The 17,647-nt window shown below is 38.2% G+C and overlaps 1 protein-coding gene across 1 annotated transcript; it reads left to right on the forward strand.

The window, feature by feature from the left end:
* Positions 1-5,302: 5,302 nt before the first annotated feature.
* GCM2 (glial cells missing transcription factor 2) lies at positions 5,303-17,443 on the forward strand. Its single transcript, XM_069728921.1, has 5 exons — positions 5,303-5,401; positions 9,333-9,585; positions 11,040-11,152; positions 11,416-11,541; positions 16,583-17,443. The coding sequence occupies exons 1-5, from the start codon at positions 5,303-5,305 to the stop codon at positions 17,441-17,443; spliced, it is 1,452 nt and encodes a 483-aa protein (XP_069585022.1).
* The last annotated feature ends 204 nt before the right edge of the window (positions 17,444-17,647 follow it).

A 17,647-nucleotide genomic window follows, 5' to 3' on the forward strand; every position in this document is an offset into this window, starting at 1 on the left:
GTAACATTACAAACCCATGTATCACCAGACAAAGCCAAAAGGAGAAACACATATCAATGTCTCATTTGTCAGCTGCTACTTCTGTGTCCTTCCCATGGTCCCAACTTGGGTTTGAAAGATTACTTTGTTTTTCAGATGCTGTTTATTCTGCATTGATTATTTGTTCTCTGCATGTTTTCGCTATATTTCATTATGTTGTTACTACACAGTCATTATTAGAGCTAGTTATAGACAATTCATTAATCTATTCATTTCATCAAGCCAGAAATTAATTTCTATATAATACCTTTGGTTATTTATGATACACCACCCTGGTCTTACGATATTATGTATTTTATGTTTATATGATTTATGTGTCAGTAGTGGCCTTCTGTCTCTATGATGTCTTTTACATGTTTTAAACATTGTGCAGTTATGTATTGAATATAGATTCATTTTAGACGTATTGTCATTGTATTCATGTTGATTCTAAGAGGGGTTATAGAAATGATATTGTATAGTGGAGTTCCCTTGGACATATATTTCAGGATCAAAATAGGTGTTGACTTTCTAAGATTGTTACCAGATGAAAGGTGGCCCTATCCTCAACTACAGGCTCCTGGCCAGACCGTGGCAGTTTTCTTCAAGCTTGTGTGCCGGACTGCATTTAGGGTGTTGGCTGTGTGAGAAGGGTTGGCCGAATGGTTATTCCAGTAGCTAGGTCAGTCTACTTCTCTGTCCATACATTAACTATAGAAGGTGATCAAAAAAACAGGGGTGTCCCTTGGGCTCCTCTCACAGAGATGCTATGATGTATGAGACTATAACGAAGTTCTAGGTCCTATCCATGTTTTCAATTACAGACCTTGATTTCGTGGTCTCTATTGCCAGTAACTAGACAAACGTTAGGTCACCAACATGACTAAGATTAATGTTCATCTACTCAGATCACTTATCAGCACAGAAATTATATAGAGAAGCCCAATCTATGACATCCTAGAGGTGACATTCAGATCAGGGTTGCCAACCGTCCAGAAATTCCAGGACAGTCCTAGACAGCCAATGTTTTCATGTCAGAATTATGGGCTGTAAACATGTATCATTTACATTCATAATGGTTTCTTATGGTTTTCCAACGTGTCCGTAAAAAAACCTTGTTTGTGATGATGTTTTTAATGTGCTGTCCAGAAAAATAAAAAGTCAAGTTGGCAACCCTGAAATAGATGCTGGGAAAACCATTGAAAATGTTCATAGGTGACAACAGGGACGAGTATTCCAAGATGAGTGGCATTACTGTCACAGATACTTTTGCAGGAAATTACCCGCAACTGAAATATGTCATATGCAGCTACTATCGAACATAAAATGTGGCATCTGAAGAGCTACTTCCTTATAAAGGACTGTAGTATTTCATTTCAATCAATCAGTTCAGGCCAAGGTGTGAAGTGTAGGGAATAATGTGGCCCAAAATCTCAATTAAAAAGAATTTTACAAACCACCTTTGCCAGCGACCTGGATCGATGTACTTATTCCTCAGCCTTGTATTTATACATGGTGTGGAATTTTTCAGCACTAATATTCCACTAAGTTACAACTTCATTATGCCTTAATTAAGGCACATTAGTAGAGATGAGTACAACGATCTGTGGAGGATTGAGTTTGAGTCGAATTTCCTGAAGTTCGTCGTTTCACATGAATTCAAACATTTTGAGATTTGATTTGAGGTATGCAAAAGAACTGCTGGAACATCAGAGAGTGAGCTAATGGCAGGTCTCCCCTTAATGCAAAAGAACTGCTGGAATATCAGAGAGTGAGCTAATGGCAGGTCTCCCCTTAATGCAAAAGAACTGCTGGAACATCAGAGAGTGAGCTAATGGCAGATCTCCCCTTAATGCAAAAGAACTGCTGGAACATCAGAGAGTGAGCAAATGGCAGGTCTCCCCTTAATGCAAAAGAACTGCTGGAACATCAGAGAGTGAGCAAATGGCAGGTCTCCCCTTAATGCAAAAGAACTGCTGGAACATCAGAGAGTGAGCAAATGGCAGGTCTCCCCTTAATGCAAAAGAACTGCTGGAACATCAGAGAGTGAGCAAATGGCAGGTCTCCCCTTAATGCAAAATAACTGCTGGAACATCAGAGAGTGAGCAAATGGCAGGTCTCCCCTTAATGCAAAAGAACTGCTGGAACATCAGAGAGTGAGCTAATGGCAGGTCTCCCCTTAATGCAAAAGACCTGCTGGAACATCAGAGAGTGAACTAATGGCAAGTCTCCCCTTAATGCAAAAGAACTGCTGGGACATCAGAGAGTGAGCAAATGGCAGGTCTCCCCTTAATGCCCTGCAGCTATCACATCTAGCGGATGACCATACCTAGGTACATACAACATACAAGGGTACAGTTGTGGTCAGTTGCTGGACCATCACCGATCAGCGGTTCCCAGCGGAGCACAGTTTATACGGCAGAGTTGTTTTCCATCTCCAGAATCAATGGGTAAGTCTCTCCTTCTAATGTAAAAGGTGTTATGGTCAGCAGGGTCATCTCTCACCGGTATTATGATCAGAGGGGGTCTCTCTGTCTCCTGTCTGACATACAGCTCTGCCAAAAATTAAGAGACCACCAAATCAAAACCCTGTCGTGGGCAACCCAATCTCCAGACCTGAACCCCATTGAAAACCTCTGGAATGTAACCAAGAGGATGATGGATAGTCACAAGCCATCAAACAAAGAAGAACTGCTTAAAATTTTGTGCCAGAAGCAGTGTGAAAGACTGGTGGAAAGCATGCCGAGACGTATGAAAGCTGTGATTAAAAATCATGGTTATTCCACAAAATATTGATTTCTAAACTCTTCCTGAGTTAAGACATTAGTATTGTTGTTTCTAAATGATTATGAACTTGTTTTCTTTGCATTATTTGAGGTTTGAAAGCACTGTTTTTTTTAATTTTGACCATTTCTCCTTTTCAGGAAAAAAAAAATACAAAATGTATTGCTTGGAAATTCAAAGACATGCTGTCAGAAGTTTATAGAATAAAAGAACAATTTACATTTTACTCAAAAATATACCCATAAAGAGTAAAATCAGAGAAACTGAAAATTTTGCAGTGGTCTCTTAATTTTTGCCAGAGCTGTATGTATTTTCCAAGCAATTACAAGCTTTTCAATACTGAGATAGGAGCAAATTTATTTACCGCTAGTTGAATTCTGAGGGAAAAATTTGGGGATGTTGGCAAATTTGAATTTCAATTAATTTAAATTAGATAGACCATGTACATTATTTTTTGAGAAAGTAACATGCAAACTGTGATGGGTTTTTTTTTTTTGCAAAATAAGAAACTTTATAATATATCTTATCAGTGAAATATATTTTTTTTCTTCTTCTGGACTGACCATTCAAAGTATTCTCAGTTCAAAGTAAAATGTCTTTAGTAAATACAGTAATTTCCCATTACTGAGATAGGAGATGGCGGTTAGTGATCATAAAGTTCTATGGAGAACTTTAACAGTCCTTTTAGGATAACTTTTTTGCCTCTAGTTCCTCCTCCTCAACTCTCCAAAGCATTTTAAAGCACAAACTGTCACCTCCTCTATCTCAGTAATGGGAATATCTGTCTTCACTGAATACAAATTTTACAGATTTTATCCATAAATTGAGAATGAAAAATCAATCTGGGAGGAAAATGAAGCAGAATCCTCCGATAAAATATATGATGAAAGTTGCTTATTTTAATGAGTATTATTGATTTGAGAAATAAAAATTAAAATGACAGTTATGCTTTAATATTCTGTAACATTCAGTAATTACCTTGACTAAATAAAAAACTTTAATAAATGGAGAATTCACAATTATTTCCTAACCAGAAAGTACACAATAATTACTAATGTTATTCTGCCCAATTCAAAGAAATTAGGGCACTGAATAGAAAAGAGATCATGGAAATCCACTGCTTGCACCTCCATAAATCATGACAGGTGCATAATGCCAGAGTGGGAGCAACACATAATGCATTGGTCTGCAACATCTCTTCAGCTGATGTGACACTACAACTCCCAGCATCCCTTGACTAACACAGGCTTTTCAGAGATCCTAGGAGTTGCAGTTTTACAATAGTTGGTGAGTGACTGAAATTTCCCGACAATAACTAGTAGTAAGCCATAGACACCAAGCAATGGGGGAACATCAATTATATTCATAGCAGAAAATCACTGCAACACAAACAGTTAAAAATCTGTACAAGTAACAAAAATACATCTATCACATTCGCTTATTAATTAATAATTAAATCATTATTCACTGAAATGTTAGAATTAGCCTTCACTGTACAATAAGAAATTGAGATACAGACTAAATACAATACTGACCTCTGTTATACACAACATCTAAACAAGTAAATAAATATTGAAGTGGAACTACAAGTTACAGCAATGCCGTGCTGAAAAGCGAGATCCCTTGGAGAAATCACAGAAAACTTAGCGTATTAGATATTATCCTTATGTGACTATAGATCATTTTGTGGCATTTTCCTTGTTATGTTCCATTAGTTTAGATTTCGGATTTCCAGGCAATGTCAGTATGACTTTTACTGTTTTTATTAGAATCATTGCAATATTCAGATTTCTTGATATTCATACAATAATGAGCATTAGTTTAGATGGTGATCGAGTCATTTCCATGTGTAGTTTTTATAGCTGCAGTTCTAGCAATAACATATGTAGTATATTTTATGGGAGTGATATTGGTAATAGGAGCAAGAAGAATATTCTTATGTTGGGGAAAGTTGGGGCTTCTAATGTAATTTCCAGTTCCTGCAGGAAGAAGACCCTCATTTCTCTCCAGGATTATCACTGCTTCCTGGTGAAAATCCACTACTTTAAAAAAACACAAGGTAGACCCCTGATGTGCTGCCCCCTCTGTACAGCCTGACATCTCCTGTTATGTCTGCATTACATGTTCCTGCCCTGAATGAATGGACTCCCTATGATCTCCATGCTTCTCCTGCCTGTGGAAGGAGGGCTCAGCAGCATGGATCACCCCTGCCCCTCATCTACATAAGGCAGGAGGAGGGTGGGCACAGGGCAGTGAAGCAGCCTACCTGTACCTGACTGCAGCCAGAGGACTCTGAGCCCATCACCCATCCACACAGGTAAGTCACACTTCAGCTCTGGGACTTCACACCTGTCACTGTCTGCATTCCCTTATCTCTGGTGGACCTTTAATGTGTGGGACTGCAGCAGGCATCCAGCTATATATGTAGCAGCTGATACCTGGTGGTTAATTGTTGTAGTCTCTCCTCTTCATAGGAGAATTAACAATCGCTGTAAAGACCATGTCCAAGGTGTCTGGGGACATGTACGATGAATCAGACTGTATCTGCTCTTATGGGATGAAGCTCACCTGGGACATCAATGACCCCAAACTCCCGCAGGTGAGTGCAGCCTCCTGGCCAGCAGAGCCCCTCTCTGGGCTGGAAACCGGGGGCTTGGAGAAGTTCAGAGACTCTGAGTCTACAACCAGCGCCTTTTACACTAAGTAGAGCCTGACAGATACTTTCACACTGCATGCATGGAGACCTGGGATGTATGCTCTTCACAGCCTGCAAACACAACAACCACGGTGACAAGAAGCCTCTGACAATCTGCTCACATCCTTACAGGAGATCATTTCATTAGCAATGACAATGGGTTCTGTGTACCTGTAGAAAGGTGTAATATTCATAGCCAAAGCAAAAATAAAATCATTATCTATTTATCATCTACTGCATCTAGCATCTACTATATCTATCATCTATCTATATATTTTCTAGCCATAGTATCTATCAACTATTTATCCAACCTAGGCTTGAGAAAAGGTTCACACTAAGAACCGAAACGTTGCTATAATGCACTACCAAAACTTTATTATGTTGCCTTTTTTGCTGGTGCTGTTTCCTATCTATCTATCTATCTATCTATCTATCAAACTATCTATCTATCCATCCCACATTTATCTATCTATCTATCTATCTATCTATCTATCTATCTATCTATCTATCTATCTATATCACTCTCTTTCTTTCTATCTATCTATCTATCTATCTATCCACCTATCAAAATATGTATCTGTCTATCTATCCTATATCTATCTATCTATCTATCTATCTATCTATCTATCTATCTATCTATCTAGCTATCTATCTATCTATCTATCTATCCTATATCTATCTATCTATCTATTTTTATCTGTCTATTTTTATCTGTCTATCTATCATCTATCTATCTATCTATCTATCTATCTATCAAACTATCTATTATGTATCCATCTATCTATATCACTATCTATCTATCCCATATTTATCTATCTATCTATCTATCTATCCTTTGTCTATCTATCCTATATCTATCTATCTATCTATCTATCTATCTATCTAGCTATCTATCTATCCTATATCTATCTATCTATCTATTTTTATCTGTCTATTTTTATCTGTCTATCTATCCTCTATCTATCTATCAAACTATCTATTATGTATCCATCTATCTATATCACTATCTATCTATCTATCCCATATTTATCTATCTATCTATCTATCTATCTATCTATATCACAGTCTATCTATCTATCCTATATCTATCTATCTATCTATCTATCTGTCTGTCTGTCTGTCTGTCTGTCTGTCTATCTATCTATCTATATCACAGTCTATCTATCAAACTATCTATCATCTGTCAAAACTTGAAGAAATCTGCAGGAGTTCAGTAAATAACGATGACATATTAATTGCTGAAGAATAGAACAATTAGCAAACGTTACAAGTAGGACACAGTAATTGTAGAGCTATTAGACTGAGTGTCGGCAGAGCCTCCAGCAATTAGAAAACATGCAGTACATATGAACGATTGGCCATAGAATTATTATTTTCAGGGCATGTGCACCTTCCTAATATTTAGATACTACATTATTATTAGTAGTATTTGGGTTGCATGATGTAATCATGAGTGGGATATTATATATAATAGATTCTAATCACTCTATTTACAATAATTCGTTCTAGAACTTCTGTTTGCTAATTATTGTAGTTAATTCTCTTTCCAATAACCACAAATTACATTATTTTTTTTTATAAGGTTCTAACACTAAGATCACATAGTGAAATATTATTCAGGGATAATGCAATAGGGGATTACAAGCAACGTGTAAATAACTAATAGTTCTAGATCTCAGAGTCAAGGGCAAGACATTCTCTTCTCCACAAGTGGCTGCGCGGCTGTTATTCTGGTTTTTGCTGCCTGAAGATTTCCTAAACAACATTCGTTTTGGTTGAATTAGAGAGAAGAATTTCGATGAAAAATAGGTAAAAAAATCAATGAGATTCTGTAAGGACAGCAAATAAAGAAAGACATCTTCATGTCAATCCTCTAAGTATGCGGCTATTAATGTAGTAATATCTATACTAGCAGAAAAGCACCTATAATTCTTTTGCATACGCTTTTCTTTTGGACAGAAAACAATTTAGAGACAATATGTCTACGTTTTCAATAACTCATAACATTCTGTTCACGTTTCCAGATATTTCTTGTACTTCTAGTGAAGATTCGCTGTAACGCTACACAAACCATACATATATATATATATATATATATATATATATATATATATATATATATATATATATATGTATCCACATCCAGATCTATTAAGGTGTCTGTGGTATATCTAGTGTTTATTTATATATATATATATATATATATATATATATATATATATATATATATATATATATATATATATATATATATATTAAAAAGAGGCGGCACACTACAGATACATAAGATAAAAAAAAAAGAGAGTTTTAATTAGCCCATGTGGCAACGTTTCGGTCACAGAGCTTCTTTAGAAAAAAAAAAAAAAAAGGTTGAAAAGGATTGAAACTTTGCCACATAGGTTAGTTAAAAGTCCACTTTTTTCTTTTGCATTTTTCGAGTTCTTTTTATTATTTATATTATTACAATTGGATTATTTTTGCTGTTCCACTATTTTCCACAAATATAAAAATCTCCTATCTATCTATCTATCTATCTATCTATCTATCTATCTATCTATCTATCTATCTATCTATCTATTATCTACCTTAAATCTATTATATCTATCATCTATCTATCTATTATCTATCTATCTAGCTATCTATCTGTCCATCTATTCTCTATTCATATATATAATATATATACACACATATATATATACACACATACACATACGTGTGCAGATAGATAGATAGATAGATAGATGTTTGATAGGTAGATAGATAGATAGATAGATAGATAGATAGATAGATAGATAGATAGATAGATGTTTGATAGGTAGACAGATATGGATGTATCTATGCTATTGCAGAGCCCTCCTCTCCTCCTCACACCAGTATATCGGTATAGGCAGGGAGCACTTGTGCCATATTTGCTGTGAATAATCCAGTGTGTACTCAGTAAAGCATCAGCAAACATCCCAGTCTGAGCCATCAATGGGGAACATGTCATCGCTGTTACTGGACTGTTCAGTCTCAATTATAAGCGCTAATCTATTGCCAAACCAATCTTCTACCTGAGCAAACATCTCCATGCAGCTCACAGCGGAGGATGCTCAGTTATGGACAGTATTAATATGATGAGTACTATTATTAATCGTTGTAGATTATACTTTCTGCCCGAAGTTTGTGAAGCGATGAGAAATGCTGCAAGGAATAGAAATTGCACAGAATAAGTGAGGATGAAAAGATCCGCAGACCTTTATCAATAATGTGCTCGGCATATTCAGATTCCATTGATTTATGTTTTCTTTGCTAGTTATTTAGCAGAATGTTTATTATCTGCCGGTGATGGAAGTCAGTGCAGGTCCAGTCCTCTAGTAAGATTTAATTGCCGGCTAGGCCAAGTGGAATAAAGTCTGCAGCTTCCGAATCTCTGTAATATAAGTCATTCTATAAGCTTGGGCTCAGATCACAAAGCCGCATAACATCCCAACAAGGTTAATAAGGTATATATAGAATAGGACCGAAGTTTCAGCATAATAATAGTCTGTGTTCTTTCCACTAAATCCCTCATCGTATCTAATGATGATATATCTCCCTACATCTGTAAATCATTTTATAATTTCATAACTCTGTATCATTATTATATATATTTAATAAACAAACCTTTACCAATATAAAGAAAAGGATATTAAATAATTCTGATATACAAACGCTGCTACTTCTGATTATATGCTTTGTATAATATGTCCAGGTAAAGAAGAGGGGCCAGGTTGGTAACAAATTAGCACTGATTTATTAAAGGAATTATTCTATATTATGCCACTAGTATGAATCATCCCATTTTATATTTCAGGATATAAAGCAGTTTGACAACTTCCAGGAATGGACAGATGGCTATGTTAGATTCATATACAATGGAGAGGATAAGAATGCCCAGCGCCACCTCAGTGGCTGGGCCATGAGGAACACCAACAACCACAACTGTCAGATCCTGAAGAAGTCCTGTCTGGGAGTGGTGGTCTGCAGCAGGGGCTGTGCATTACAGGATGGGGGGAAACTACAGCTCAGACCAGCAATCTGCGACAAAGCAAGACAGAAGCAGCAAAGTGAGTGCAATGGATGAATGACCTTTTCTCACTATGGTTGCACCTATGTGTGCACTGGTTTCACCCTAGTGTCAATTTTCCGTTATGTAATGACTCCCTATTGTCATTGGCACCTGCGTAATTTATTATTATTACTGAATATAGATCCCATTTTTTATTTAGTCTGTGATTTCTGCTGGTGCCAAGGACACAATTACTTAAGTGCTCAGACTATAATGCTGTGTTGTCTTTATTCATAATTCTAAGAAATATCAGGGTGCTGAAAAATAAAAATATGTTTTCCATACCAAGTGACCAGCAAAAGCTCTAAATAGGAATGGCAATAAAGTAAAAATATTATGCTCCAAATTTAGGCTATTTAATAAACCAAAGCAACTGCAAAAAAACAATCTCATGTTTGTAGCATATATAAATTTAATCCATTTTTAACGCGTTAATAATAAACATTTGGGTCTAGTTTACGGCTCCTCTACAGGTCTAGATACCATAAATTATGGGGCATAATTATTAAGATGGGCATGTAACACCAATTTACTATCATCCAGCCTTCTTCATAACAATGAAAAAAATGAGTTATCATCTCATACTTTTATTTAGTGGACTATCCCTAAACAAAAAAGATAAATTGAAAACTTCTAATGCCAACAACACTTTTACTTGCACATTATGTGTTAGGCATACTGTACCTCTCAGGGTTGGTGTACTTTAATTTCAGGATAAAATATAAATAGATATCTACCTCAATTGTTGCATCAATGATGCACTAAATTATATTGTTTGTCTGATTTTTAGTCTTCCTGTTTCTATAATGTAATTGTCAAGGTTATCATTGAGGCTATGTTCACACATTGCATTTTTCCTGCGTTTCTTTCCCGCAAGCTGCCTACAAAATGCAGGTTTTGCTGCGTTTTTATTGTTTTCTTTTTGCTGTCTCTTGTGCATATTGATAAATTTAGCGCCCCCCCCCAAAAAAAAAAAAAAAGCATGATTTCACTTCCTTAGGTTTTTTGCACCAAAAATGCAGCAAAAACTGATATTTACCTTTTTTTTCCCTATGTTTTTGCACTTACCCATTGTTTCCTATGGCTGAAAATACATGTACGCTAAAAAAAAAAACGCTGAAAGAAGTGACATGCTGCAGTTTGCAAAAAGGCAGCAGTTTTCCAAATCAGTCAGGAAAAAAAACACAATGTGTTTGCATGAGTTTGCTGGTACTGTAAAATACAGCTTAAAATTTGCATTAAAAAAGTGTCAAAAACTCAACGTGTGAACAGAGCCTTAGGATAGCTTCATACAACCGTATAAAAAAATCTTCAGAGTTTCTTCTAGAAAAGTGGGACAATTTTTTCTCACTTGTCGTCCGTGTGCGGTCCGTATACTGGAAAAAAATCCTGTAGACGTAAATGTATATAAAACAACAATATTAATATGTTTTAATACTCCTTTCTTTCCAGAAAAGCTCTGCAGTAACTGTAGCTCTGCTCTAGAATTGATCCCTTGTAGAGGTCACAGTGGTTATCCAGTTACTAATTTCTGGCGCCTAGATGGAAAAGCCATCTTCTTTCAGGTGATATTTAGCAACCATTTTTATGTTCTGAAAAAAAAGTCAAATATATTTACATTTCATATAGAGAGATCAATGCACTGGGAAATGTGCATTCATAGTGTTCGTTATGGCTGGATCAAAAAATGCAGCATAACCTCTTCTGCTAGAACAACCCCATAGACACATTGAGTCAAGCCAGACGTACTTATCATCCATATCTTCTAGTGAAACTGGTAATCTGCAGGCGATCTGTTCTAGAATAACAAATAAAGATTTATTTTCAGGCAAAAGGAGTTCATGACCATCCAAGACCAGAAAGTAAATCAGAGACAGAAGCTAGACGAAGTGCGGTAAAAAGACAAATGTCCTCCTCTCACCTGTCACAGAAAAAGAAGCTTCTGGAATCTGAGGTGAGGAAATGGCTCTCAGGAGCAGCTCTGTAGTGCACTTAGGTTTCGCTTCATGGAGCAATCTATATGGCAGCTGACTGATGGCTCATTACCCATGCTCATTAGTCAATCCTTATTGTGATTAATATTAGAGTTGATAATGAATGCATAGATCATCATAAAATATATTATATAGGCTAATGTTTGATAGACTTTTACTAGTGATGAGCGAATATACTCGTTACTCGAGGTTTCTCGAGCACGCTCGGGGGTCCTCCGAGTATTTTTTAGTGCTCGGAGATTTAGTTTTGCCTGGTTGCTAGGAAATCCCCACATGTACTTATGCTGGCTAACAGATGTAAATCATTCAGCTGCGGCAAGAAAAACTAAATCTCCGAGCAGTAAAAAATACTCGGAAGACCAACGAGCGTGCTCAAGATATCTCGAGTAACGGGTATATTCGCTAGCCACTAACTTTTACCTATTTTATTGCATCATTCTAGATTGTGTAACATTTACTGTAGACTTTCAAAGTGAAATGATATAAGAAAAAACCTGGAAAAATGTTTTGGTTTTTTTCAATAACCCTCGTCAAACCAACTGCCACTGAGTTGCTCGCCAAGTAAATACTTTTTTTAAACATGTGTTGATTAACTACCCCGCACACAGCTAGGCATAGTGGACAGGGTTGTCAACCATACAGAAATTACAGGAATGTCCGTAAAGAAGGTCACTTTTTTGCTCTGCACATGAAAAAAATGAAGGTGTCCATGATTCTTTTGAAACTGAAGAAACTTATAGAGAATGTTTTGACTGCAATTATCATCATTTTACAGTTCCCAGTGAATGCAGCTGATGTCGTCATATCAGAATCATGCTCTAGAAAAAAAATAGAAAGTAAAGTTGGTAACCCTGATAGCTAATAAAATTCACTTTTCACTTTACCATGGCGTATACAAGTCAGTGTAGAACAGTTTAATAATCATGACTTCTGTCAGCCTCATAATCCAATGGCTGATGTGGATGAAGTCCCCCACCCAGAACATCCTTGAAGTCCCATATGACTTCCATTCTAAGCTATTTGGCACTGTCGCCACTGAGCTGAAGCTTGCTGCTTGAAAATTTCTTAATACCCTTTTCTGGATGGTAGAATCACCTGATCTATTCACATGTGTCTACAGGGTCGGCTTCACCACCTACAACACTAAGGCAAGGGTGGGGCCTTGGAAAAATGGGGGGCCCACTCGCCATCTGCAGGAACATAACTACCACGGTCACACATTCAGCTGAAGTGTATTGCAGCACACAAACCCGTGCGCAGTAATACATGCTGCCAGCCAATCAGAGGGCAGTAGCTAATGTTGGCGTGCATGTGACCAGGGGTGCATGGCAGTGATGTCATACGCTCCCATAGCTTGCATGCTGAACTCAGCTGCCAGCTTCAGAAGAGGAAGTAGCGTGGCTGGGGAGTGGATGTGAGTATTTAGTTTGTTTAAATCAGTGAGTACATGGTGGTCATATTGCTACATGGGTGTCTATGGGCTGTGCATTATACTGTATGGATGACTATGGGCTGTTCATTATATTATACAGATGACTATGGGCTGTTAATTATACTACATGGATGACTATATGGGTTGTGCATTATACTACATGGATGACTATGGGCTGTGTATTATACAACATGGATGACTATGGGCGGTACATTATACTACATGTATGATTGGGCTATGCATTATATTATACAGATGACTATGGGCTGTTAATTATACTACATGGATGACTATATGGGTTGTGCATTATACTACATGGATGACTATGGGCTGTGTATTATACAACATGGATGACTATGGGCGGTACATTATACTACATGTATGACTGGGCTGTGCATTATATTATATGGATGACTATGGGCTGTTCATTATAATACATGAATAACTATGGGTTGTGCATTATACTACATGTACGATTATGGGCTGTGCATTATACTACATGTATGATTATGGGCTGTACATTATACTACATTGATGATTATGGGCTATGCATTATACTGTATGGATGACTGTGGGCTGTGCATTATACTACATGAATGACTATGGGCTGTGTATTATGCTACATGGATGACCATGAGCTCCGCATTATACTACATAGATGGCTATATGGGATGTGCATTATACTACAAGGGTGACTATGGGCTGTACATTATACTACATGGATGACTAGGAGCTGTGCATTATACTACATGGATGACTATGGGCCGTTTATTATACTACATGGATGACTATGGCTTGTGCACTATACTGCATGTGTGATTATGGGCTGCTCATTATACTACATGGATGATTATGGGCTGTGCATTATAATAAATGGATGACTATGGGCTGTGCATTATGCTACATGTATGATTATGGGCTGTACATTATACTACATGGATGATTATGGGCTGTGCATTATACTGTATGGATGACTGTGGGCTGTGCATTATACTACATGAATGACTATGGGCTGTGCATTATGCTACATGGATGACCATGAGCTCCGCATTATACTACATAGATGACTATATGGGATGTGCATTATACTACAAGGGTGACTATGGGCTGTACATTATACTACATGGATCACTAGGAGCTGTGCATTATGCTACATGAAGGACTATGGACTGTGCATTAAACTACATTGATGACTATGGGCTGTGCATTATATATAAAGGTGCATTATACTATCTGGAGGAATATGAGCTGTGCATTATACTACATGGATGACTATGGGCCGTTTATTATACTACATGGATGACTATGGCTTGTGCACTATACTGCATGTGTGATTATGGGCTGCTCATTATACTACATGGATGATTATGGGCTGTGCCTTATGCTGTATGGATGATTGTGGGCTGTGCATTATAATAAATGGATGACTATGGGCTTAGCATTATACTACATGTATGATTATGGGCTGTGCATTATACTACATGTATGATTATGGGCTGTGCATTATACTACATGGATGACAATGGACTGTGCATTATACTGCATGGATGACTGTGGGATATCCATTATACTAAATGGATATATAGGCTATGCATTATGCTACATGGATGACTATGAGCTCTACATTATACTACATGGATGACTATATGGGCTGTGCATTATTCTACATGGATGACTATATGGACTGTGCATTAAACTACATGGTTGACTATGGGCTGTGCATTATATATGTAGGCACATTATACTATCTGGAGGAATATGGGCTGTTCATTATACTATATGAAGGACTATGGGCCATGCAGTATATTTTATGAAGGATATTGGCTGTGTATTATACGAATATAGAGGACTATGGGCTGTGCATTATAAATGGAGGACTATGAGATACATTATGCTATATGTATGGTATTTCAGAATTTACAATAGATGCCACTCATGTAATTTAAGAAGTGAAATCTTTGGCATTGTACTATACCATATTTCTCTGCAATATCTGTGCGTGCATCATGAATTGTGGTATGTGTTAACTGAGACTCTTTCGCCAAGGGCCGACGAAAACCTGGAGCCGGCCCTGTGTGTATGGTTTCAGCTCAATAGCAATAGCAGAAGACAATTCTGCATGGATGATTTAGGGGACGTAGGGGATGTAGAGCTAACGAGGCTTCATCCGAAGGCTGATAGCAGTTGCGAAGTGTAGTCCAGGCACATAAATTGGACACATCAATGATGACTTACAGGGAATCTGTCAGCAGTTTTTTCTATGTAATCTAATAGCAGAATGATGTCAGGGCAGAGAGCTTGACACCAGAGATGTATCACTTACTGGACTGTCTTGTGTAGTTTTGATAGAATTCTTGTTTTCTCTGCTGTAGAAGTAGTAGTGCTCAGAATGCTGAGCTGTGTAACACCTCGCCCACACCTCTGACTGGCAGCTTCCTGTTTACAATTTTCATTGTCCGCAAGCTGCCAATCAGTGGTGGGGTGGAGTTACACAGATTACCCTGACTGGCCTGTAAAGGTACCGTCACACTAAGCGACGCTGCAGCGATACCGACAACGATGTCGATCGCTGCAGCGTCGCTGTTTGGTCGCTGGAGAGCTGTCACACAGACAGCTCTCCAGCGACCAACGGTCCCGAAGTCCCCGGTAACCAGGGTAAACATCGGGTTACTAAGCGCAGGGCCACACTTAGTAACCCGATGTTTACCCTGGTTACCATTGTAAATGTAAAAAAACAAACACTACATACTTACATTCCCGGTGTCTGGTCATGTCCCTCGCCTTCAGCTTCCAGCACTGACTGAGCGCCGGCCGTAAAGTACAGCGGTGACGTCACCGCTGTGCTGTACTTTACAGCTGGCCGGCGCTCACCAGTCAGTGCGGGAAGCTGACGGCGAGGGACATGACCAGAAACCGGGAATGTAAGTATGTAATGTTTGTTTTTCTACATTTACAACGGTAACCAGGGTAAACATCGGGTTACTAAGTGCGGCCCTGCGCTTAGTAACCCGATGTTTACCCTGGTTACCAGTGACGACATCGCTGAATCGGCGTCACACACGCCGATTCAGCGATGTCTGCGGGAGATCCAGCGACAAAATAAAGTGCTGGACTTTCCCCAGCGACCAACGATCTCCCAGCAGGGGCCTGGTCGTTGGTCGCTGTCACACAAAACGATTTAGTTAACGATATCGTTGCTACGTCACAAAGAGCAACGATATCGTTAACGATATCGTTATGTGTGACGGTACCTTAACTGAGACCTAGTCAGGCAATCATGGTCTCCTGCTGATAAAATACTGATTGTATTGAAACTACAGCACACTGCCTAATAATTGACACATCCGGCTCTCTTGCTCTATATTATGCTGCTCTCAGATTAAATTGCAACAACCTGCTGACATCTTCCCTTTCAATACTGTGAGGGAAAAGTAAGAAGTGAATTCTATCAGGTATGCAGAGTTGGGGGAGGTATCGTTTGTGTTTTCCTCTAAAACTTTTTATGACCATATAGTTCATACCTATAATACCTTTTTTTAAATGTTTAATTTTTATTTGCTTCTCTTCAGATGGGAAGATACAACGATAGTGGTGGACATTTTCCTCACCCCATCTCTTGCCTGGATGGATCAGAACGGCTCAGTCTAGTTGCAGATGGCAACTTTCCGCTTCCACCACAACACTACACATCTTTTCAGAATTCAGATCCCTACAAAAGCAACTATGAACCAGTGGGATATCAGGGGGATTCTGTGGCCCCATTTTCAAAATGTCCTAACAGAATATATGTGCCCAGAACTCCATGTGGTTATGATTTCCATGTCCCTGGCTACATGACCCCCAATTCATACCCACCACTGTATAAAGAAGCAGTGGGAAGTTTGCCAGATAGTGATCGAGTCCAGTTCAATGGGCCTCAACCTAATCTTGGCATGCTGAATGCACATGAGAGGAGTTATGATGGCCCTGCTAAGCACAATGGATGGAAGCAAATATTTTCCAAAAATGGATATGTGGACAGAAATGACTATTCCCAAATTCAGCCAAATACTGGTCACTCTTATTACAACGCTGAATACCCATGCAGATATGCAAGGTCACCATCTCCAGCCTTGCAAACCGTTATTACGACAACCACCAAGGTTTCCTACCAAGCCTATAAACCTCCTGTGGTTAAATATGCAGACAATCTATGTGATGTCAAAACGCTGCCAAACTATTCACACATGCAAGACAGCATATCAGAAGGTGTCTTTAGTGACATGAAAGCTCAAGACGATTTCACCATTATCAAGTCTGCTCTAGGCTGCCAAGAACAAATCCCAACAAAGCCTGAGAGGGTGGATAACCCGGACTTATATCGATATGGTACATGTATGCCCAATGGCTTCTCGGGGCAGCCTTACCGATTTGAAAATGCAGAATACTGAAATAGTGGGAGGCAATAAATGTGGACACTCTTTGACATTATTTATCGAATTAGGCCTTGACAACTTAGTTTGATACTATGCAGATCAATGACCTGTATTGTGATGGGAATATAAAAAGAAGAAAAGGAGGGCACCATCAAGCATAATGTCAATAATCAAGGGATCAACCCACAGTGTGACCTATAATAGCTACAGAACAGACAA

This window comes from Ranitomeya imitator, chromosome 6 (assembly GCF_032444005.1).
Source record: "Ranitomeya imitator isolate aRanImi1 chromosome 6, aRanImi1.pri, whole genome shotgun sequence".
Lineage (NCBI taxonomy): Eukaryota > Metazoa > Chordata > Amphibia > Anura > Dendrobatidae > Ranitomeya > Ranitomeya imitator.